This window comes from Anser cygnoides, chromosome 2 (assembly GCF_040182565.1).
Source record: "Anser cygnoides isolate HZ-2024a breed goose chromosome 2, Taihu_goose_T2T_genome, whole genome shotgun sequence".
Taxonomy (NCBI): Eukaryota; Metazoa; Chordata; class Aves; order Anseriformes; family Anatidae; genus Anser; species Anser cygnoides.
Window position 1 is genome coordinate 74,303,151 of NC_089874.1, and position 23,402 is coordinate 74,326,552.

Here is a 23,402-nt window from a genome sequence, read left to right on the forward strand (position 1 = left end):
TTTCTATACTTAGTAAGAAAATTCAGAACCGCTGTTTTATTACTGGCCATCTGTAATCGTAGTGATCTGCCTATAAATACAGCCGAATATAGCTTTATATGGAAATAATATACATAGATGTCTGGAGAGATAGTTAGATTATACCAAGGTTGTGACTCCCTGCTGGAGAGCTGGACTGTGCAGCCACTGCGGAGCTTGCATTAATAAACTGCTTTCATCCTAATTTCAGCTTAAAATACATGAACTGAGTAAAGACATGAAGTTAATCAGCAGTCAGTGAACTCTGCATCAGGGATCAGCACCACTAGTGTCAGCTAAAATAACTTACTCTGCCTCAGTTGTTCCCCAAATACTGCTGCACGTGCATGAAGCTTGTCATACTCGGTACAGAAGGCTCCATCACGCCACCAGTGAGTGCTGTAGATACAAAGAGTAATGAAGAGAAACGACCGACTGGCCGGGGTGTGCTGGGACCAGGGCTCAGTCCCAAGGCAGGCATCACACCTTTGTTTCGGAGGAAGGAAAAGCTCAGGTCCATGCCCAATAATCAGCCCTCAGAGCAGGGGCACTGTGCACCTCTCTGGTGCCTTTTCTCATTGTGTGGTTTTCAAATGGCTTCTGGCTATTTTATAATGCAGCAGATCACTTGGGAACGTAGGCTTCTCTCCTTCAGTGTTTATGAAATAGAGGTTTCTAAATCAATGGAGGCCATTCACTGTAAACGCCTTGTGAGTCAAATATCAATTCAGAAACATGCATTTGTCACCTCATTTCAATAAAATTAAAGCCTCATGAGGTGTTTTCCTTGAAAAGGCAGGATGGTTGAGATGGGGTTTTGTTCGATACAGGGAAAGCTCCCAGTGAGCTGAACAGGCTGTCTGACCATTGGCCTTGCTTGCTGCTGGTGCGGGCCCTGCGGCAGGCACCCTTCTGTGAGGTGTGAACTACTTTCATGCTACGGGTTTATGCAGTTAAACCACAACCTGACATTGTGCTGGCAGAATTCAAATACTACAAAACCTATGTGCAGAGAAGTTCTGTGACCATTGATAGCTTGTTTTCCAACTCCAGGTTGAGGTACAGTCATCTGATTTCAGCAGGTAGTGAACAGAAGGCCCATTTCATGTGGTACTGAGATGCTTCTGGGGAGAGTTCAACTCCTGAGATTGCTCAAAAGAGCACAAAATTGAGATGGAAGGAATTCTGTGCTGCAGAGACCTCTGTCAGACACAAGCTGCCATCAGCACTCCTGTCAGTGAAAACGTCCTCCTTCAGAAGGAGTAGCGCCCCTGCCACCGCCATCTCCTTCCATGTCGAGTGTCAAAACAGTGAAGCCAAAGTGAACAAGAGAGATGGCTTCTGGTGCAGACATCCATACCCACAAACTAGAGAGTAACGAGGAGATGGCAACAGATTGTGCTTTCTTCCAAACTAGATAAGACTAAATAGTGAAAGACTACAATTTTGTAGTAGTTCTTGAATCACCCTCAGGGCTACACAAGTATTTTCCTGAACTGTGTGTAATACCAGTATTATCACTGCATTGTCTATGGCTCACACTTTCTGTAAATGGAATTAAAATGAAGGAACAAGTAGGTAATCACTGTAACTTTTCATCTGCATCGTAGTAGCTTAGTGGACCAGTGTTAGCAATCTCGTTTCTTAAATCGGTGTTTCTCATACTGACACTTTCACAGTGACATGTTACTATACATGGGGCACGCTATAAATAGTCACGAATACAGCATTAGCGGAGTGTAGCTCAGCATAATGAAATGAGGGGAATACTTTCCAGGCAATTACTGATGTTAGCAGGAAAAGACTCTCCGCCACAAATAGAACAGAGAGAGTGAACCAAGGCGGGAGTGCTTCAGAGTTAGTGTGGGTGGGGGAGTTGTGATCCTCTGAAATGCTGACTGCTGTAACCTTATGGTAGTCTCTGGTAGTGCAGGGGACTCTGCACATCTTAGCAAGTACTCAGCATCCAGATACTGCAGTATCAGCCTCTTTGCTTGTAAATCCAGTGAGCTGGAAAATGTGAAGTCACTGTGGGTCCCTAAAACATTTCCTATTATAAACTCTTTCAACCTCCTCATTAGAAGTTTTAAAATGTGCCTGACTGATCTCTCTTTGTTGGCTGTGCTCCATGTTTCCAAATTATACTGAAAAAATGCTAGAAATACATTTTTATATGATTTCTTCGTTGTGCAAGTCTTTTTCTTGAAGTCTTTTGCAACTGAGAAGGAATTACTATAGTTGTCCTGAAACTTCAGTACCTAGTGCAACTGTAGCACAGTATCAAATGCCTTACATAGAACCTGAGGCTCATCACATACACCTTAATTTACATCACACATCCTGTAAATACAACCCTGTCATGACTTTACTGCTTAAATGTAATAGTGCTGTGTCAGTAGGGCACTGTTTTGCTCTCTGTGCAGCTGAACAGAGCGCAACTTTCACCTGTGGTTCGTGTCAATCAGCATGACTTCTGAAGTCTCTCTCACAGGAAGAGTACTGTTTGAACTGAAGGGAGCCTCTCTTAGAATTTCCTGGGACTTCAGTGCAAATTTAGCAATGTAAGTAGTCCTTGTCCGCAAGCTTAAAATAATCCATCCAACCAAGAAGTCTTTAGCCTCAGCTCTACCTTTACCACAAAGCAATGGAGGGGGAGAATATAGTACTTTTTCTGCACTGAGGAGGAAGATTAACAATGATATGTGCTACTCAGGAGTCCCAGAACTGATGCCAGTAAATGCTGTCTTTCAAACTAAAGTTATAAGTTATCTTCGGTGTATTCATCATATTATAGGAAAAAAAGTTCTTGAGGAACTTTCACTGAAGTTCAGCAGTCACGTAAGCCACATAAGCAGGGCTTAATGGGTTTCTGTGGATCACGTACATTGCAGTGAACTTCATCCTCTTTTAAAATGGAGATTGATCAGTATAGAATGAATCATAAGTGCAAAATCTGTAAAGTATTTGCTGAAGTGACCTTGAAAAAGTTGTGCATCCCTGTACTGACCTGATGGAAGAGTAGCAGAGGTTCATTTCTGAAAATAAACATTGATTATGGTCTGTTATTTTGCCTTATTTTTTATGCACCTTGCCAGCATGCACTAAATTGTTTCAGTGGAGTTTTACTAATTTGTTTTAGAAAGGCAAGGATGACTGAAAAATCAGGGCTTAAAGATGGTAAAGGGTGGGAAGGTTCTTGGGTCACCTTGTCAAAACAGTAACAAAGCAGAATTTTCTTCATAGATGAGTTGATGAGTTCTTCTTTTGTCTTCTTAATCGTACTGTTTCCTGGGAAGCTCAAGACGTCAATCCCAAATGCTATTCCAGGCAGCCTATACCTTAACCTAACTGTGTGTTTTATGATAATTTTTAGCTCTCAACTATAGTGTTTTCTCTTAGTCTCAAACTTTGCTACTGCTCCTTTTTACATGCCATCTGAAGTACAATAACCTTTCCATCACCTCTGTCTCTTATCTGAATACATTGTATATAATGGTATGTATTAGCATGTCCTTTTCAATCTTCAGCTGCACAGGTCAAGATTACCTAACCTCTTCATGCAATGTTTATGAATTAACACATTTATTGTTATATTTTCATAAGGTTTGGATTTGCTTTAATGAGATATATTTTGTTCCTCTGTGTGAGGTCTCAAAGAGAAGAGGCTGCATGAGTTCAATTGAATTGGCAGTCTCAGACTAGTTGAGGTTGGAGGGGACCTCTGGAGTCTAACCCCCTGCTCAAAGCATAGTCAAATAAAGAGCACGTTGCCCAGGACACTCTCTAGTCAGATTTTGAGTATCTGTCTCCAAGGATGGAGACTCCATGCCTCTCTGGGCACTCTGATGCAGTGCTTGACCACTCTTGCCATTAAAAAAATATAATAATAATAATTTAAAAAATCTTCCTTTAAATGGGAATTTATTGTATTTCTATGTCCCCTATCTCTTGTCCAGTCAGTGGGTATCACCAAGAAGAGTCTGGCTCCATCCTCTTTACACCCTCCCTTCAGGTATTTATACACAGTGATGAAATGCCCCTGAGCCTTCTCTTCTCCAAGCTAAAAGTCTCAGATGCTCAAGTCCTTTAATTATCTTTTTGACCCTTCGCTGGACTCTCATAAGTAGCTCCATGTCTCTCTTGTACTGGGGAGACCAGACCTGGGTCCAGTACATCTTGTGTGGCCTCACCAGTGCTGAGCAGAGGGCCAGGATCACCTCTCCACCTGCTGGCGACACCCCTCTAATGCAGCCCAGGAAGCTTTTAGTCTTCTCTCCTGCAAGAGCACATTGCTGGCTCATGTTCAACTTGGTTTCCACCACAACCCCCAAATCCTTTTCTATCAAGCTGCTTTCCAGCCCGTCAGCCCCCAGGCAGTGCTGGTACATGGGGTTATTCCTCCCCAGGTGCAGGACTTTTCGTGTTGCTTTGTTGAACTTCATGCAGTTCTTGTCATGTCAGCCCATTTCTCAGCCCGTCGAGGTCCATCTGGATGGCAGCACACCTATCAGGTGTATCAGCCACTGCTCTCAGCTTTGTGTCATTACAAACTTGCTGAGGGTGTGCTCTGTCCCATTATCCAAGTCATTAATGAAGAGGTTATATGGTATTGGCCCCAGTGCACCAGTAGTGACTGGCCTCCGGCTGGACTTTGTCTCATTGATGACAACGAGAACCCCTTTGAACCCAGCAATTCAGGCGGTTTTCAGTCCTTCTTTACTGCTCACTTCTAGTCTGTGCTTCAACAGTGTTTTGATAAGGAAGTTATGGGAGACAATGTCTATGTAATGTTGAGTTTGTCTGTTTCTTTGTTTTTTAACAGAGAGGATTTTTTACCTATAGGTCAACTTACCTTATGTTCAAGTCAACCTGATATTTTTTGTCAGATGTGGGGCTTCTACTGGAAGTTTTGAGGTAGACTAGTTTTTCAGTGCATTTTCACAAAAAGAAACCCATACTTTCTACAGGTATCAAGATCCACGATTGAGCTCTAGGGAATTCTCTAGTTTGGAGGAAAATACGGCAGAACAAGTACCCTTTAGCTAGTTCTCACTAATGGCTGTGTTATCAGCTGACAATACGTGCCTGCTTGAGCTATAGCATATACCGATGAAAGCGATCATTTATTTTCTCAGTAACAAAAGGTATTTTTGAACAGGAAAATTAGGCACCAGTTAAATTTGGAGCTTGAGAGTTACTGTAATGGAAAACCCAAACTCTGCAAGACTCCCATGATGGGGAGATCAGATTTGAATAAGACCGGAATCACAGTGCAAAAGTTCATACAGTGCCTGCTTGAAAGTGGAACTTCGCTTCATTTGCTCTTTGTAGAAGGCGTATTAAAGTTATTTCACAGAATCCCCGAATGGCTGAGGTTGGAAGGGACCTCTGGAGGTTAACTGATCCAAGCCCCCTGCTCAGGCTGGGCCACGTGAAGCTGCTTGCCCAGGACCTTGTCTAGATGACTTTCAAAGAGTTCCAAGGATGGAGGCTTCACAACCTTTCTGGGCAACCTGTGCCAGTGCTCCATCACCCGCACAGCACAGAAGTGCTTCCTGGTGTTCAGAGCGAACCTCCTGGGTTCCAGTTTGTGCCCACTGCCTCTTGTCCTGGCACTGGGCACCAATGAACAGAGCCTGCCTCTGTCCCCTTTGCACCCTCCCTTCAAGTATGTATTACAAGTTGATGAGGTTCCTCAGCATGGTTCTTTTCTGTGGGCTTTGTAAAAGAAAGTAGATATCTAAGATGTCTCTATAAACTGGTCATATTAAATCTGATGATAAATGTGGAATTGCATATAAAGCCAGAAGTCAGCAATGGTGGTTGATACAGTTAGGTTAATATGAAAGATAGAGGCTGAAGGATTTAAATAATGCTTTTTTTTCTAGAGTTCTTGCTTTGAATAATAACTGTTTCAGTGATTGTGCAGATGTAAACATCAGGGGTTTTTCCCCATATTGATTTTGATTTAATGATGTCAAAACAACATAAAAACAATCAGTGAACAGTTTTGTTTGTCTCATTTCAGTAAATTGAAATTAAATTGAAAAGGAATAATTGCAGTCAGTTAATATTTTATGCAAAATGAGGCAACTATTTATTATGGCTTCTAGTAGACTGGGAAGTTATTGAAGTTGCCATAAATACAGAGTGCAGAATTCTAGATTTATTTACATGTACGTACATCTGATACTCCTCAAATGTCAGAGTACCATATGCTAGTGCATATAAATAGCAATCTACAATTTATACATCACAAGTCACAGACACAGCAAGTGGGAACTCAGACAGCAGGGCTGGGTTTAGGGGATGGCTAATGCACTGCTCTCGCAGTTGTAAGTACCATCTGTTTTGACATAGTCTGGGACTGCATCGCACTGGTGGTCAGGAATCCACGCAACTTAGCGCACTTGGGCTGCAGCCAGCTACATTTTCTAGTAGGAGAAAGCTGCCAGTGGCCGCGTCTCTTTCCCAGCTTAACTCCCGAATTTCCCATAAACAAAATGTTAATCCCTGTGGTTCTGAATAAGCATTATGTGCATGCTCAGTGCATCACTGTATGAATATCGCATGTGTGTGCAACAGAAGAGGGGACTGCTGACTATCGTTTTAGTACTTTTATGATGTGAAATGTCTTTTATAAAAAATCCTAAGTTTCTATGTCTTTGGCGGAGAGGTGTTGGATAAGTTAGTGCTGGTATCCTGGGTTTCTGCTTTAGAGACCTACATTTCTTTTCTTTCCTCCCATCCAGAGCATTTTTGTTACTAAGGTCCCAGAGCTGATGCTTTGGGGAACTGGCTTTGGCCAGCTCTTTGTGAATTTATTCCTTTGTCCGAAAGCATAGGGGTAGCATTGTGGATTTGTAAGAAACATAAAACTGGATTAAGTGGAGCTTTCTACCATTCCCCCGAAAAGCCCTGGAGACCAGCTTTGCTTTCGCAGTTTGGCCACATGTCAAAAGGGAGAGGGATGTGGCCCTAGAAATGAGGTATTTGCCCGCAAAATGGGAGAATGCTTGCCAGGATGCTAGCAGGTGTTTTTGGAGGAATCTCGTTTGTAGGAAAGAAAATAAACTTTGGAAACTGAAGTATAAACAGATCTGAGCTGATCAGGAGCAGGTGTTTCAGGTCAGCCTTCAGTTACACTCTGCACAACTCAGCTGATTTTTTGCAATCCACGGCCATACAGGAGACCTAGGCTGGGCTCTCAGTGGCACCCATTTGAGCTTGCAAAAGCATTGTCCTGAGAGTAAATGCTACTTCTGATTCCTAAAAGCCTGGAAAATGCTCACCACCTCAGTGTAATTCTCCTATAGGATTCAAAAGACTTCACCTGAATAAGGTCACCTTGGAGCGAGCAACAACATATCCAGCAACTAATCCAGCAGTTTTTACAGGAGAGGGCTGTGCTCTCTTTTCCATCAGCAGCATTTTTCATTCTTGTTTTATTACTCCCTTAGCTATAACCCAGCTGGGAGAGGCATGTGGAGGTGGAGTGGAAGAGAGGTGTCCCTGTTCATTGCACTGCACTGGAGGGTTGAGGCTTCATCTGCTTTAGCATATGAATCCTCATCTGGGACACAGGCTGGGTGCTTTGTAGGTGCCTCACATGAGAATCTAGTGGGAGCTGAGCTGAACCAAGCCGAGTTGGGATTTGCTTTGCTTTTCCTCTCTCTCTCTCTCTCTCTTTCCCCTTTAAATCTAGAGACCTCTTCTCGTGCTGTGTACAATTCTGTCCCATAATTTGGAGGGTTGTCTCTTCACAGATTATCAGTTAAGCCTATGTTTACAAAGCCTGAATTTATTTTAGGGAGGATAGTTGGACTATTATAAATTACATTGATTTAATGAATCTTTAGCGTTGAAAGTTGAATGTTAAGAGAGGAGCACAAATTTGTGGTTATAAATATATTGCTACTGTTCCATCTTGTGTTTATCCTATTGTTTATCATGTACTTCTGCAGCTTTGGAGGTCAAATCATGGACCCCCTATTAGTTTTAGTCCATCATTTCTGAGAGTCATGCATTTTTAAAATGCAAGTATTTGATTATGACAAGCAATGTTCTGTTCCACAAAGAATTAACTTTTGGTGGTTATGCTGGAAACAGTCATTCTTGGAGAATTATTTGTCTGCTGTAGATTTGGTTACCAACTGTGGACACAAGTCATCTTGATTTGTCAACAAAGTGAGGATATCTTTCTATTGTCAGCTGTTCCCCAAGGAAAGCATTCCTCTGGTTTGTATATTATTTTCCACTTACAGCAATGCACATCTTACAGAACTGAATTTCAGGTTCTGCAGGTCTACTTGGTTTTAATCCGTGTGAGCAACTTGAAGTTTTTTGAAAATCTTTCTCTCCTATAAACTTATGTACAGCAACTTGGCTTGAAGTTGCTCTGTAATAATGGAAACTGATAAATCCGTAATTCTAAATGTTCCCATTTTTAAGAAGTGAAGTATTAGAACAGCTACAACTGACTGGAACAGCTGACTGGATTTCTGCATTTTGAAGTTGGGAGTCACGAGGCATTTGTTCAAGTTTTCCATGTAAATTGCAAAGGTCTGTTTGTATCAACAGGAACTTAATGTCAGCATATCGTTCAAAGGCAGAGTAGGATCTGTTTGCCCCGGCTCAGTGTCACTCCAAGTGATTGGTTCTGGCCACATCTTTGTAGCTTGAGAGCCAGTATTGAATAATGTGCACTCATCTATATTCATGTAAAGCAGGTTTGAAATGAAAAGCGAAGATCAATACATAAAGAAGTGGAACACAGAAGTGTAAATGTTGCTTGGTCAGGCAGGCAGATAAATGTTTTACCTTACAAAATCTTGACCTTGCAGTTGTTCAAACATCTCAGACTAACTCAAAGGAAAGACAGAACATAGTTGTAAACCCGTTTCACTGAACCAGGGTGTTCTCTGGATGATTTGCAAAGGTATTTTGTATTCACCAGGCCTGGAGGTCTTTATAAGACATTTAGATGTAGAGCTTAGTGATATGGTTTAGTGGGGGACTTGTTAGTGTTAGGTCAGAGGTTGGACTAGGTGATCTTGGAGGTCTCTTCCAACCTAGATGATTCTGTGATTCTGTGAGTTGTAGGTTAAATATGCCTGCCTAACAACTTGTCAGGTGGAGAGAGAGAGGATGGTAGGCTTTTCAGTATGACTGAAGTTAAGCAAACTTGCCATCTTTTTGCTGCCTAATTTTATCCTAAACCCTTATAGCCTGGGATTTTGTAAATGCCTATTTCCATTTTAACCACAGTTGTATTTTGCATATTTTAAAGCAACGCATTTAACAGCAAAGAATTGGATCCCTGTTGATGTGGTAATCTTGAAAATGGGGAACGATGAAACACAACATGTCCAGTCCATTGATAATCCAGTACTGAGAACCTACCAGTCCATTGATAATCCAGTACTGAGAACCTAGCAGGGAACAGGATGTGTCTCCTCCAAGTGGTGTGGGTTACGCTGGGAAGTGGTAACTCTGGGTTGGGAGGAGATGGATGGTGGGTACTTCTTTGCTGGCCAGTGGTCTCATCTGCATTTTGTAGGTCAGACACTCAATTTTGAAACAACTCTCCTCTTAGTCCTTGCTTACCATCTTTAGTTACCACCACAGGTGTATGACCACAGTTACTTTCAGGTGAAACTAAGGCAAAAAATATGCTCCGCAGAACACCCGAAGTACCAGAGACAACACCTACTGAGCAGTCAGGTTTGGGGATGAAATTAGATGTCTGAAAACTAACATCCACTTCTTAGGCCTGTGGCTGTCAGGTTCTCAGCAGTAACCGTTTTGCTCTGTAAATCTCCTCTTCTTGGGCTGCACTTGTCACTGATGTAGATACAGACTGACTCTGATGGTGGAGTTCCCTGGCATACAGCAAGGAGTCAGAAAAGTATCTGATCTTAAGGCATTTAAGAAGAGCATGTTCTTAAGCATGTATGGAATTCATTTTGGGGTTAGATATTTACTGACCGTGGAAAAAACACACCATCCCATCTATCACTATGTTATTTCCCAGAAATGACACACTGACAAACCCGTTTCTCAGAACTGATGTGCTAGTATCACTGGTGGTACCAAAGGCAAAATTAAGATGCTCTGACTTCAGAAATTAAAATGATGAATTAATACAATGAAAATTAATATGATGAAAGATTACTTTTTCCTTTTTTTTTCTCTCAATCTTCATATTTTTTGGCTCTGTTCAAAACCATAGGGATAAATTTAATTGTTGCCAAGTGGCAAGGGACAAAATCAATAGGTGGCAAATTAGTTCCAGCTTTCGACAAATACATTGTAAGGAAGAATTATTTGCTTAATAAAACCATAACGATTATTTCACTTGCAGTGCTGTTTGACTTTAAGTATCTAGTGTGAATATGCCAGGAATGCAAGATCAGGTCTCTAAAGGTATTTAGAGGAGTTTATGGACTAAAGAAAACTGGAGCTCAACATCGACGGGAAGTTACACTAGTATAATCCAAGGTGTAAAATGTCACACAGAAACTACTACGAGGTGGTTTCACATCTAAGTTAACGTATCCCTCTTCCACGTGGCCTTGTAACACTGTCTTTAGTCTTGCACAATAGGTACAAATTCTTACTACATTCTGTGGGAGGTTTTTAAAAACTGTAAAGGGTTATTTTAAGTTCCATGGAACCATTCCTTCCAGGAGCATGTGGATGCAATTACTTCATGAGTTCAGATGCTGCTTGTTTTTACACTGAAAAATCGAGCTTTGTCACAGGTCTTTGCTCTCAAAAAGAGAGTTGCGTGACCTCCAAGTTCTCACAGGATAAGAAATAAGTTTTCAACTTTGCTGAAGTTTTTTTGTTCCCTTCATCTTACTTACATTTTCAGGCTGATTTTCTGTGTTAGTAAGGATAAATAGTCTGATGAGAGGGAAACGGGAGATATAACCCATCTCAGGGTTATTTAGACTTTTGCATGTCTGTGCTGGAAACGAGCCAGGAAACAATGCCGACTAAGTGAAATCATCATAACATGGCCACCAAAGGGGAATTGCATATTGCATAGTTACCACTGCATATTTGTCGACTGTGATGGTGTTTCAAAGAGAGCCCTGTAGGGACCTGCCCTGCCATACCTTACAGTTTTCTTTAATAATTTACTCGGTTTTCCATCCCTCTCCAGAAGCCGTCTGTTTGAATTAAATAGACACACAAAACTGGAGGAATGGGTTAAAATTTATGACACTAAACATGTGATATATTTGGAAAACTGAAAATGAGCACAATTTGAGAAGGTTGCTCTGGGCTTAAAATGCTCTTGAAAATATTAAAGATTAAGGGGAGAGAAAAAGTACCACTCTCAAAAGAGACAGGTGTGAGGAAGAAGAATAGAGTATATAGAAGAAAATAACTGGCCAGGCAGCTGTATGACATGTGGGAATCTGGGCGATGCATTGAATCACAAACTGAATGCATCATCCTTCTGAGACTGTTAAAATCTGGAAGGTTGACGATGTGATTTCCATGAAATACAGGAGGGAAGGACTCTGCCGTAGCCACTGCTGGGGTTGACTTGGAGTGCTGTGGTCAGTTTGGAGCACTGGGCTTTAGGAGATGTACACACAGGTTGGAAAAGTCTAAAGGAGAAACAAGGAGACACTGCCAATGTTGGTGATGTGACTGGGAGGAAAGAACTGAAGTCTGAGCAAGTACCTGCCAGAAATCCTTGCTGAACGAGTGGAGATCTCTCCTTGTTCACAAGCACTAGGAGAAGGGAAGAAACAGCTTCTTGCATGAGTTGGGTAATAGGAAAAACTTAGAAACTCGATAAGGTGACAACACTGGAACAGGCACCTCAATGAGTTGAGTTATAGCTTTCCCTGGAAATTAAGAACAGGGCAGACATACACATCAGAGACGGTTTAAGTGTTCTTGGAGAGAGACCTCAGGAGAGCTAATCCAGCCCTGCTTCTCGCTCTGTACATTCTCAGTCATAAAAAGTTGCAAAATCATGTCGGTATCTCTGCTGAGCAACCCTTGCTAGCGGGCTTGACTTCTGCAGCCTCGTGCGAGGTCATGCAGTGAGTTTTGTCCCAGCTGCCTCTTCGCTATCACAGGCGCTATCACGGGCCCTCCTGGCCTCTGGTGCTGGGAGGGTGCAAGGTCGGTGGTGGTACCTCAGCCTGAGAGAAACGTGTGAGGACTTTTCGGATGTGGAAGACGCTCTTTTGCAGGTTCCTGTTTTTCTGGGACTTCCCCGTACCCAGGGCCCTGGAGCACAAACGCCCCTGTTGCATCCTGCTGTGTTAGCTGCATGCTTTGATTTCTTCCTCGAAGCGCACACAGCCGTGTTTGGCATCAGTCTTGTCACATTCAGGAGTCTCCTGTTGAACCAGCTCATAGTGTTCCTGCTGCAGGTCGCTTATGTCCCCGTTCCTACAGCTCTGACAGCCGCTATAGGCTCCCACTCTCCACACACTCAGTAAAACAAGTACTTTTGGCATGGGCAAGGGTGATGGTACCATAGTAAAAACGTGAAGTCTGTACCAACATTGCATTTAGTAAAATAGCTAATATTTATGCACCGTTTTTATTGGTGAAGAGAGTATGTGGTGTGTCTGTACTATGCTTAAATTTTTTTTTGCACACATTATTTTGCATCTAATGTTGTGATAAAAATGCCAATTTCTTTTACGTTTTCTCAGCTATACTGACTCTTCAGAGCCTAAACATATTTTGGCTTAACTCTCTCCTTTGTGTTGCTAAAAATCTCAGCAGTGACAGCAGATCAACATGAAGGATGCATTTCAGTTGTCAGACAAGGACTTGAAGTTTTGTTGATACTTATTGAAAGTTTCATTTTAATTTTGTAAGTCTGAGGAGCTCGGTATAGAACTCACTTTACAACAGGTGCACACAGCTCCCTAGTGAAAGTTGTGGTTACACGGAGTCACACTTTAAACACGGGCAGTGGTTCAATCTCAAAAAGTCCATGTTGGGATCCAGACATCAGGTGTCCTGTGTTTGTGTCCATTGCTGGTCTAACAAAAGCATGACATTGTTTTCTTTCTCTGGTTCTGGAATCAGAGACTGTGTATTGCTGTCAAGGCCAGAATGCACAAAGACCTAGTCTTGGTTTGAGTGGTATATAGGTAAGGCTCCTTTTCCCCAGACGTACGTACTCATTGGGAAACCAAACTGGAAAAAAAAAAAAAAAAAAAAAGAAAAAAAAAAAAGAACTAAAAAAAAAAACCAACTTTGAAATAAACCAGATTCCTAATGGAATAAGAAAACTCCCTCCAGTGCATTTTCTCCCTCTGTGTCAGCTTTTATAGTTCTGTTTTTGGCATGCATCTTTTGAGATTTCTTTAAAGATTGTTAAGAAATTTTCTCTTACATCAACAAACAGTTTTCAGAGCCTGAACAAAGCCGTAATAAAAAGCATCTTGCAGAAATGCATTGGTAATCAGAGAGGAAGAGGGGTAGAAGAGGTTGTAGGGAGGGAAGCACAGGACTGCTCTGTACATTTTTTTTTTTTTTGAAGATCACGAAAATGTAAAGCTGAATTTTGGGCTTTTAAACAGTTGCTGTTTTCAGGAAAAGATGTGCTTGTATACAGTATGTGTCTGGAACAATTGTACTGAGAACTGCAATCAGTAACTTCGTTTGCAGTTGCAGGATGGTGTTTATTGATGGCATGCGGTCAGTGGGTTGCCCTGTCTAGGCCCGGCTCCGTCTGTTAGCTGGCACTCAGCAAATGGTGAAGAACAAAATTTGAATAAAAGTCTTAGAAGCTCGGATATGCAGGAAGTCCCTCCCAACAATACTTGAAAAGCCTGGAAAATGTACAATAGACCAAGTGTTTTGCTGAAGTTTTCAATGCTAGCAAAAAACTTTCCAAGTTTTTACTGGCAAAAACCTCCTGAACTCACCTGCTATTTTTTCTTTTCCCCTCAGGGGTGTACGATGAGCAGTAAGTGGGAATACCTCTGTAAGGAGTTCAGCTAAGCTACTGGCAAAATTCCCGCCTAGGAGCATACTGCGTTACAGACTCAGCAGACCGCTAATGCTCCCTCACCTCTCTTGTTTAAACATAATGACAATGCTATTTCAGGGGGAAAAAAAGAAAAAGTGTGGGGGGGAGAGGGTGCGTGCATACACGTGTGTGTATCCCTTTGGAAGTCCATGTCCTGAAGGTGGGGGGAGCAAATTTCATGTGGAGCACCTTCTGGATTAGAGGTAAAGGAAATACAGGATGCACATCTGGAACAGCTATACTAATGAGAGAATTAGGAGAGCATGAAGCAAGCACGGAGTGTTACCATAAAACAGAAGGTCACATTTTTTTAGCTCTAGATCTAAGTTAAAAACCACATTTTAGCAATATATTATGCATCCAGAATGTCTAAGGTATTGATTATGCACGGTTAGCAAAGGAGTGAGGAAGGAATGCCATTTTTGATCCAAAAGGAATGGAGATTAGCCGTATTAGCTTGATGCTTTGATCACAGGGGGGAGCATCATGGAGCATTAAAAGCTTTTTTATACTTAAGTATAAGCATAGGGAAGAATGTAACCCTGTAGAGATCTTTTGGTGTTTTCAACAGTCACAGACTAAAAATGTATGTTTTCAAATTGTGCTGGGAGACTGTCTTACAGGAGGTAATCACATTCTCACAGTAGTAGAAATTGTTTATAGCAAACATTAAAAAATGAAACTTTTTGATTTTGATTTTTTATCTATCTATTTTGCTGTGTAGAAACAAGTGTTTCTCATGCGGGTTTTATTTTTATTGGTTTGTTTCTCCTTTTTATACTGCTTTAAGAAAAAAAACAACAATAACAACAACAAAACAACAATAAAATAAACCCCAAAGCAAATGAAAAAGTAAAAGGAAAGGGGAGGAATTCACAATACCAAATTTATGTAGCAGTAGGAAGTACATCCAGCACTTGAAAAAAAAAAGCATGATCTTTTATATTAGAAGCCTCTTTGTCTTAAAATCTGAAGAAAAGAACAAAAAGTAAAGGCTCCAGATCTGCCACATCTTATGCACATGTTTAACTTCAGGCATTGTCATTGGTGGTGATGTGAGGGAGGTCAAACATATGGTAAGGCCTTGCAAGAATTAATCTAGGGGACTGTTGCCTAAGTGGTCTGCGGAATCAGTACTTGTTTGCAGGAGCCTGGCTGCTGCTGGTGTGTTTTTTTTTTCCTCTACAGCTGTAAATCTCATTTTTAAAATACCAAAGTACACTAGGCGCTCTCCAAATAACACTCCTCCGTGCAATTATTTGCTGTAGCTGCCAGGGGGGTATTAGGAGGTCTCAAAGGGGAGCAGAGTGTCTGCAAAACCCACTCTGTGTTAAGATATGGTTCTCACTCAAAAATTTACAAATCCCTGGGTTAGATCCACACAGCCACAGAATAGACTCAAAAGCCTTGAAGAAAAAATGTTTTTTCCTGTCACTAGCTGAAATACTGAGTTGCTGTCTAAGTGAAACAAGATACAGAAAAGGAAGAGGGAAGGAGCTATGTAGTATGGGTTTTTTCTTCACAGAGTGAGATGATGATTTTGATCTGTCTTCACCTGAACTAGGTGGTCTTGGGCAAACTGATGGACTTTGCGCTTGGTTTCTCCACCTAAGGAGTTGTGCATCTCTCCCTTGCAGACCCACTGTGAAAATGCAACCCTTTGTTTGCTGCTGTTGCAGCTAAGTGAGGTGAGACCATGCCTGTGCTGGACTAAGTAAAAGCCAAATGGGAAAATTCATGTGTAAAACGTTGATACAGTTCATCTAAAAATTAGTTTATTTGAAAACTCTGCCTAAACCCAGATTTGTGTAGGTGTGTTGAGTGCATTTCTGGGTGCACCCTGCTTAGCCCATTTCTGTACAGCCACAGTTACAAAGCTGTAGAGCTGGTGTTACTGAAGGAGATGGCTTTGCATGCTTCCCTGAAATGTCTGAACACTGAAGTGATAGCAAAATTTGCTGCATGGAGGAAATATTGATGCTGTGAAACCTCTGTTCTTACTCCATATCTGGTACTTGTTATTCTGCTGGGTGCTGCATTTTGGTCCCTGTGTTCATCTGGACAGTGATTTTCTTCATAAAGCTTTTCTGTCGAGATTGGTATGGAGAGGTCAGAGAGGGAATGAGCGAACTGTGCCAACATCCATCTTTCACACGGTGGTTGCATTTTGTGTAACATACTGCTGAAATGTCCTAGGGTCTCTAAACGTATCACCCATGGCACTTGTTTGACAGTCAGAAATGCCTCCTAGTTCTCTCCGGTCTGTGACTTGCTGTCGCACTGCATAGCTGAAGAGCTGGGAGCAGGAGTGGAAATGACTCTTAGGCAGCGATGTCAGCAGAAAGGAAAAACTGTTGAAATAAACTTTCATCAAAGGCAAGCTTTCTTAGCAGCAGATGCCCTTCGTTTTTGTGCCTGCAAGATGGTAAAGAAATAGCAAATAGTTTTGTGTGTTTTTTGGATTGACGGCTTTCAACCTGGCAGTAGCACTAGGAAAAAGATGGTGTAAATATTGCACAGAGGCTCTGTAACAAACTTCCAGGCGTGCTGTTTCCTTGCCACTTACTTTTCTGGGCTTGCTTTTTAAAATCCGACTGGAGTTCCTTTATCCCATTGGGCCTTTGTGCCCGTGCAAGAAGCAGCACAGCCAAACCCCTCAAGAGCCAGTTGCCAGGCTCTCTCTCAGTTGAACTGCTGAGTCCCCGTTTGCGTGCAGGAGAAATTAACTTCTGTAACGACACAATGAGGATGCGTGCAGGGGGTTGTGTTTTTCCCATCTGCCCAGGTGTGCTGAGCAAAGCAGCATTTGCCTTCTGCCCTTTTCTCTGGCTTCTCGCTGAATGCCTGGAAGAGCGGAGAGGCAAAGGACCGTGGTGTTCTTCCCTGAGCAGCTCCCAGGTGCTGCTGAGGTTATATGCTGAGGTGGGGGTTATACTCCCCACCGAACAAGCCTCTGATTCAACTGTCCTCGTTTCCTGTGTTGTTTAGTTGAGGGTGTAAAGATGTAAAATCCCTGGTGTTGTGCTGCCGTCTCCTCTTCACTGCAGGGCTCAGACCCATAGCCTGCCCTTTGCTAGCGCAGCTTGTCACTGCTGTGTGGCAGCACCAGGGTGGATGGGATGGTGTTTTCAGAGCGTGCTCGGAGATAGCTCTGGGAGCGTGTGTTCCCACTCTACCTGCTAAAAATGACTGCTTCACCCCCCTGCCAAAACCCCACAGCCCATCTCACTCCATGAGCAGACAGGCTAGCGGGATAGGCCCTGCAGCCACCGGCCGCTTACTGATCCCTGCGTTTTGTCTTCCAGACTCCGACCTGAGCATGCGGACGCTCAGCACGCCCAGTCCAGCATTGATATTTCCACCGAATACCCAGGGTTTCCAGAATGGCCGAGGCTCATCTACTTCGTCATCCTCAGTCACTGGGGAGACTGTTGCCATGGTCCACTCGCCGCCTCCCACCCGCCTCACTCATCCCCTCATCCGGCTGGCGTCCAAGCACCAGAAGGAACAGGCCAACATAGACCGACTGCCTGATCACTCCATGATCCAGATCTTCTCCTTCCTGCCCACCAACCAGCTGTGCCGCTGTGCCCGCGTGTGCCGCCGCTGGTATAATCTCGCCTGGGACCCACGACTCTGGAGGACTATACGCTTGACCGGCGAGACGATCAACGTAGACAGGGCTCTTAAAGTGCTGACCCGGAGGCTTTGTCAGGATACACCCAACGTATGTCTCATGTTGGAGACGGTAATTGTTAGTGGCTGCAGGCGGCTCACAGACAGAGGACTCTACACCATTGCCCAGTGCTGCCCAGAACTGAGGAGGCTGGAGGTGTCCGGCTGTTACAACATCTCCAATGAGGCGGTCTTCGATGTTGTGTCACTGTGTCCGAACCTGGAACACCTGGATGTGTCAGGTAACAGGAAATATTTAAACACAGACATCAAAACGCCTCCTGCTAGTCAAACCCTTGCTCCCTGACACTGCACTCTTTCCCTTTCTGCACTCTTTTTCAAGGTAGGAGTGCTCATCTCCTACCACCGTGCTGGTGTGCCAGGCACCGTGTCAGTCCCCATGCCCCAGATGCCAGCAGCACCAGTTGAGCGGACTCATGGAGACCAGCTGACAGAGAGGATCCCTTCAAACAGCAGGAGTACTCCTTATAGGTGTTTGCATAAAGCAGCCTTACAGGGGTCCGTGTTGCAGTCTGTAGTATGTGGCATGGTAAAGGCTAGCTATTGGAGCAAGAGCGAAAGTTTTAAAATCTTTTGTGTATATATATATATATATAATTTGTATATAGACGATATCATCTCTACATATGTATATCATCTATATATATGATGTGTATATCTGTAATCTGGTGAGTGACTTGAGCAGGAGCTCAGAATCAGTCCTAGGCTTTTGTCTAGGTAAAAATATCAAATGTCATCCCTAGCTAAACTTCAGGGTCCTCTTGCTTCCATTCCTATTTTAACCAGATGTAGCTAGCTGTGACTTTTTTTTTATAGTGTATACACTTGCTTAGTGACTTTCTCCTTGTTCTTTCACCACAGTTTCAATATATCACTGCAGCTGTTTAGATCAGCTGAAATGTGTTAGACAATTTTTACCAGATGTGTCTGTGGATAGAAGATTTTTTTTTGTTTGTTTGGTTTTGTTTGTTTGTTTTGTTTTGTTTTGTTTTCCCAAGGTCAGCCACATGCATTTTCCTCTCTGTGAATACACAGGTATTTAATTTAAAGGATGCACCCAAGCCGAGCACCAGAGTAAATTTAATGTTCAATACTTATTTTGTGATATCACCTTGTTATCAGTCTAATAATAGTCTGTTTATCATAATCAGCTAGACCAGATTTGCCATTGCAGAGGTATTGATGGCTACACAACAAAGCAGGGCAAAGCAGGGATAGGAAGCAATGCTGTTGAGTCATTTGTGCCCAGATAAGCTGGTTTTTCCAAGACTGCCCAGCTGGTGCACACTGATTTACTTATGGGTTGTTGGTTTTTTTTCTTCTTTATTTCTTTCTTTTTTATTAACTGATTTGTCCAACTCTTTCATCTAGTGTTTCCTAGGATGGCAGAACGTCATGGATAGCAATAAAACAAACAGCAACAAATCAGAATTACTCACTTTTTTGTGACTGCCGTCCGCAGTTGACAGGTGATTAGGAATTCTGTCCCAGGGAATCTATTCACAGTGACCTTGCATTTGAATTACTTTTTGTCAGTACATACAGACATCAGCTGCGGGTTGCTACAACATATTCAGGTTGAAGTGTGTCCAATATCAGGAGTAAATGCCTCTATGATTTGGACCTGGAGCTACATATCACTTGGAAGGCTGGCTGTATCCTGTGCACATTTATGCTTTTCTTACTTTCATCTTCTAGGGTGGTATGGAGAGTTGACTAGCTCAAAATATTCTGGGCCTGGAGATGCAGGAAACAGAATTGCAGAGCTGAGGGTGAACTGCTTCAGCAGACCAGTCTGTTAGCTGACACGGAGTGGACTCAAAGCCTTTCCATGGTGTCCTGGTTCCAGTTAGGACAGAGTTAAGTAGCTCATAGTAGCTGGTAGGGTGCTATGTTTTGGATTAGGATGAGAAGAGCGCTGATAACATGCTGATGTTTTAATTGTTGCAGAGCAGTGTTTACACCAGGCCAAGGACTTTTCGGCTTCTTGCTCTGTCCTGCCAGCGAGCAGGCTGGGGGTGCAGCAGGAGCTGGGAGGGGACAGACCCAGGACAGCTGACCCAAACTGGCCAAAGGGGTATTCCATACCATCTGACGTCATGCTAAACAATATATAGGGGTGGCTGGCCGGGGTGGGGGGGGCCGGCTGCTCGGGAATAGGCTGGGCGGCTGTGTGGTGTTTAGCTGCCAGCCGGGTTAAACCACAACACATGGGAGTGGCTGAGACTGTTTAGGTCCACAGCTTCTACTGAAAGATATGCAAGGTTATTTTTGCAAAAACAGGGGAAAAGAAAGTATGAGACCAAGTCTCAAAATATGCTCTGTTTGGAGGTTTGTCTGTGTGGTTCCCCCAAGCCTGTTACTTTCAGACCTCGAAGATGGTGACTGTCCCTAAGGGATAGTAGGTTTGGCCCAAAGTGTGGGAAGATGGGGGTGGTGTAAAATACCTGTCTTCCTCAAATTTTGTCTCAGAGTGGGACAGGAAAGTAATTCTAATCTCACATTTTTCTTGAACAAGCTCTTTCCTTTTTGGAACAAATGGGAGAGAAATGCTGGTTTTGAACAGTCTCAGAGGTCAGGGTGCTTGGGGTCAGACACAGCTTTTGCAGCATGTGCCTGCATGTGAATTGAGGAGAGTGAATCTCTGGGGTCTTGTTTTGAGCCTGCATTTTTCGTTCAGGGTGCGGGTAATTTTTGAGAATGTTTTGGAAGCAGGATTCCATTTTCCACTCCTTCTGTCTGGCTGAAATAAAATATATAAAGATTTTTTTTTTACTTCTTCTGGAACATGTTGTCCAGGGAAACTATGGATATCCCATCACTGGAAGTGTTCAAGGCCAGGCTGGATGGGGCTTTGGGCAACCTGTTCTGGTGGGAGGTGTCCCTGCCTATGGCAGGGGGTTGAAATTTTTAAGGGTTGTTGTGCACTTTGTCAGGATATGTAGTGATGATCCAAGAGTAAATTTATTCTTCGTGTGCTTCACACACAATGCTGTACTTGGTGGCAGAGAGAGGGGAAATGAACCCTACTAATCAAACTGAACACTATCTGATAGGGTTAGGAGTGACCTCAGTTGTAGCAAAGCCCACAGTGGTGAATACACCACAGCAGTGTACTCAGATGAAGGGTGAGTCTGATCTGTCTTCATAGTACGTGTGCCAATGATTGCATTACCTTCACAAGATTTGGCTCCTATGGAGACTGCTCTGTGTATAATGCCGACCTCTCCATTTAAAAAAAAAATCTGTGTTATCCACAGGAACTAGTTTAATCCTTTCAATTATGCCCCATTTTTTTCTTCCTTGCTGGAAGGGCAGAACACCCCCTCTGTCAGCGCATTGATCTTTAGTGAGGAACTCCTCTTGGAGTCTCACCAAAAAGGCACCTCTGCTCAATAACAAATTGCAGAATTGACAGGGAAAAGGCATCTTACAGCACCTGGAAAAGCTAGGTCCAAAAGATATTCTGTGAAGAGGGGAAACAGATTTGAGGAAGAAAAAAAAGTGTAATTGGTTTAGTGAACATCAAGGACCAAAGCAAGAGAAAGCCTTGCCTGAGCATATAGTGATGCTGTTGGGCAGATTTAAAGTGCTTCTTAAAGCCTCACCTTGTCCATCTCTGGGGATGTTTCCTATAAAGTGTATTTGCTTGCTCTCATTCTTTCTCTTCTCTCCATTTTCTCAAAGAGGTGATCCCTGAGCTTACAAACAAATTGGGAAAAGCAATCCATGCATCTGTGGTTGTAAGTCGTCGTCTTCAAAGGTCAGGGCCCCAGATTTCACCAGTCCGCTCTGTGGTGTGAAGGCAATTGCTGAAAGCACTTACCCTCCTTGCTGGGCCCTGCCTTAGACTGTGCCAGCGCTGCTCTTCTACTGCCCCTTGGGTACTGAGTGTTAAATAGAAGGTAGGACAGGGAAGGCCAGAAAAGAGACCGGGGAGGGAAAAAAAAAAGGAAAAAAAAAAAGGAAAAAAAAAAACCACTTGAAAAAGAAAGAAAAACAACACTTGTTTTCATACCTGAGTGTCTTATGAAAAGAATTCCAACAAGGTTTCAAACAGCAATTTTGACTGCTGTACAGACAGATTCTCCCTGGACTTGTTTGAAATGGGGTTGCACTCTAGGACCTTGCATAAATTTGAGGCTAAAATGAGATCACATGTGAAAAGATTGCTTCTGTAATCAAGTCCAGGGAGTAATTAGGACTAGGCTTTCATCTTAACGTTGAAGTAAATCTCAGCACTGAGGTGGTTTGATGATATGGTTTCACACTGAGCAAGAAAAATTAGGTACTTGTGCTGGGGTATAACGCCGTCCTTGCAGCTAGTTGGTTAAAACCCAGTTCACATTTGTACATCTAGTTGAATCCCTCTCCTCCTTGGATGGTTACTTGGCAGCAATAACGTACCAAAATCTTTAATGTCAGAACCAGACGTTCGTATTAATTTTCAGAGCTCTCCACAATGCAAGTTCTGTCACTCTCAGCATCCACTTTGTGGGCAAGTTGGAGATATCTCTAGAAGCTGGTTGAGCTTGACTGCAAGTTATTATCTAACAAGCCTGCCAACAATTTTTTAATCTGTTTGGAAGTTTCATCTCCCATTTAAAAATCAGTTATACTTCCTTTATGGAAAATCCTGCTACAAGAGCTTTGTTTTTACATTTTTTATTATTTAGGACAGAAAAATTGGTACAGACCCAGAAACCTGTCATTTTGGCTAAAAATCAGCCAGTTGTATATCGACATGGACTCTTTTTCTGGTGGAACCATTTTGAATACCCTTCCCCTGAAATATTTTACACTGTGGCCAAAGTAACTAGACAAGACAATGCTGAGCTTGTCAAAACAGTGATCACACTCTTCTGTGCAGTGACTCCAACCCTGCTAAGAGACTTCTGACCTATTCACTTTTTAATTGTCGTCATTACAGTGCTCCCCTTTCTTGGATCCACAGAAGGCAGAACGTTCTCCTCTGCCTCATCAACCCTTCATTCTCACTTAACCACATTGTAAAACTGAATTCTGGTCAGTGTGTGAAATATCCGGACTGATTCCTTAGTCCAACAACCTCCCTGTGCTAGCACAATAGCGACAGCTATATCAGATCCAACAGATTTATGCCTAGGTGCCAGTTTTTTCTGTGAAAACCCAACACAAGGATGGGGACTCGGGTTGTGCATTTTGCATCACCTACTCCAAAGAGCGTATTAGGGGTGAAATTTTAAACCATTAACACTGAATTGTACTGCTTCCCTTTAGTAAAAACACTTTGTATTTTTGAGAGTGTATATAGTATTTATTTGAAGGCAAACATATTTCCAAAAATTGCACCATAGCATAGATGGATCTACAACCCAGTCTGGAGAGGAATTAGCTGCATTCAGTTTCAAGAAGACGTTCTATGAACAAAGTGCTTTGCCTCAAGGTCCCAGAGCTTCTGCATGACCTCTGGACAATTTGCCAGTTTCATTTTGTGTGGCCTAAGGTAAACTTATATCTGTTCAAATAAATTTGAAGTCTAAATTAAAACTCCAGCTGCAAACTCAAGTAGTGAATGTAGAAATCTAATCGTAGGTTGTAAACTGTCCATATCTCATGCTTCTTAGGGCATTTGTGTGGGCCTTCTGGATTATCTGAAGGATTTTCCTTTTTCCTTTTTCTTTTT

General features: G+C 42.7%; 1 protein-coding gene across 2 annotated transcripts in view; it reads left to right on the top strand.

Annotated features, from left to right (window-relative positions):
• FBXL7 (F-box and leucine rich repeat protein 7) overlaps positions 1 to 23,402 on the top strand; it is a 188,499-nt gene that overhangs the window by 160,699 nt on the left and 4,398 nt on the right. For both annotated transcript variants that reach the window (XM_013179283.3, XM_066992484.1), the window contains exon 3: positions 17,347 to 17,958. In XM_013179283.3, coding sequence (XP_013034737.1) covers positions 17,361 to 17,958 — 598 coding nt within the window. In that variant the 5' untranslated portion in view covers positions 17,347 to 17,360. The remainder of the gene's footprint in view (positions 1 to 17,346; positions 17,959 to 23,402) is intronic.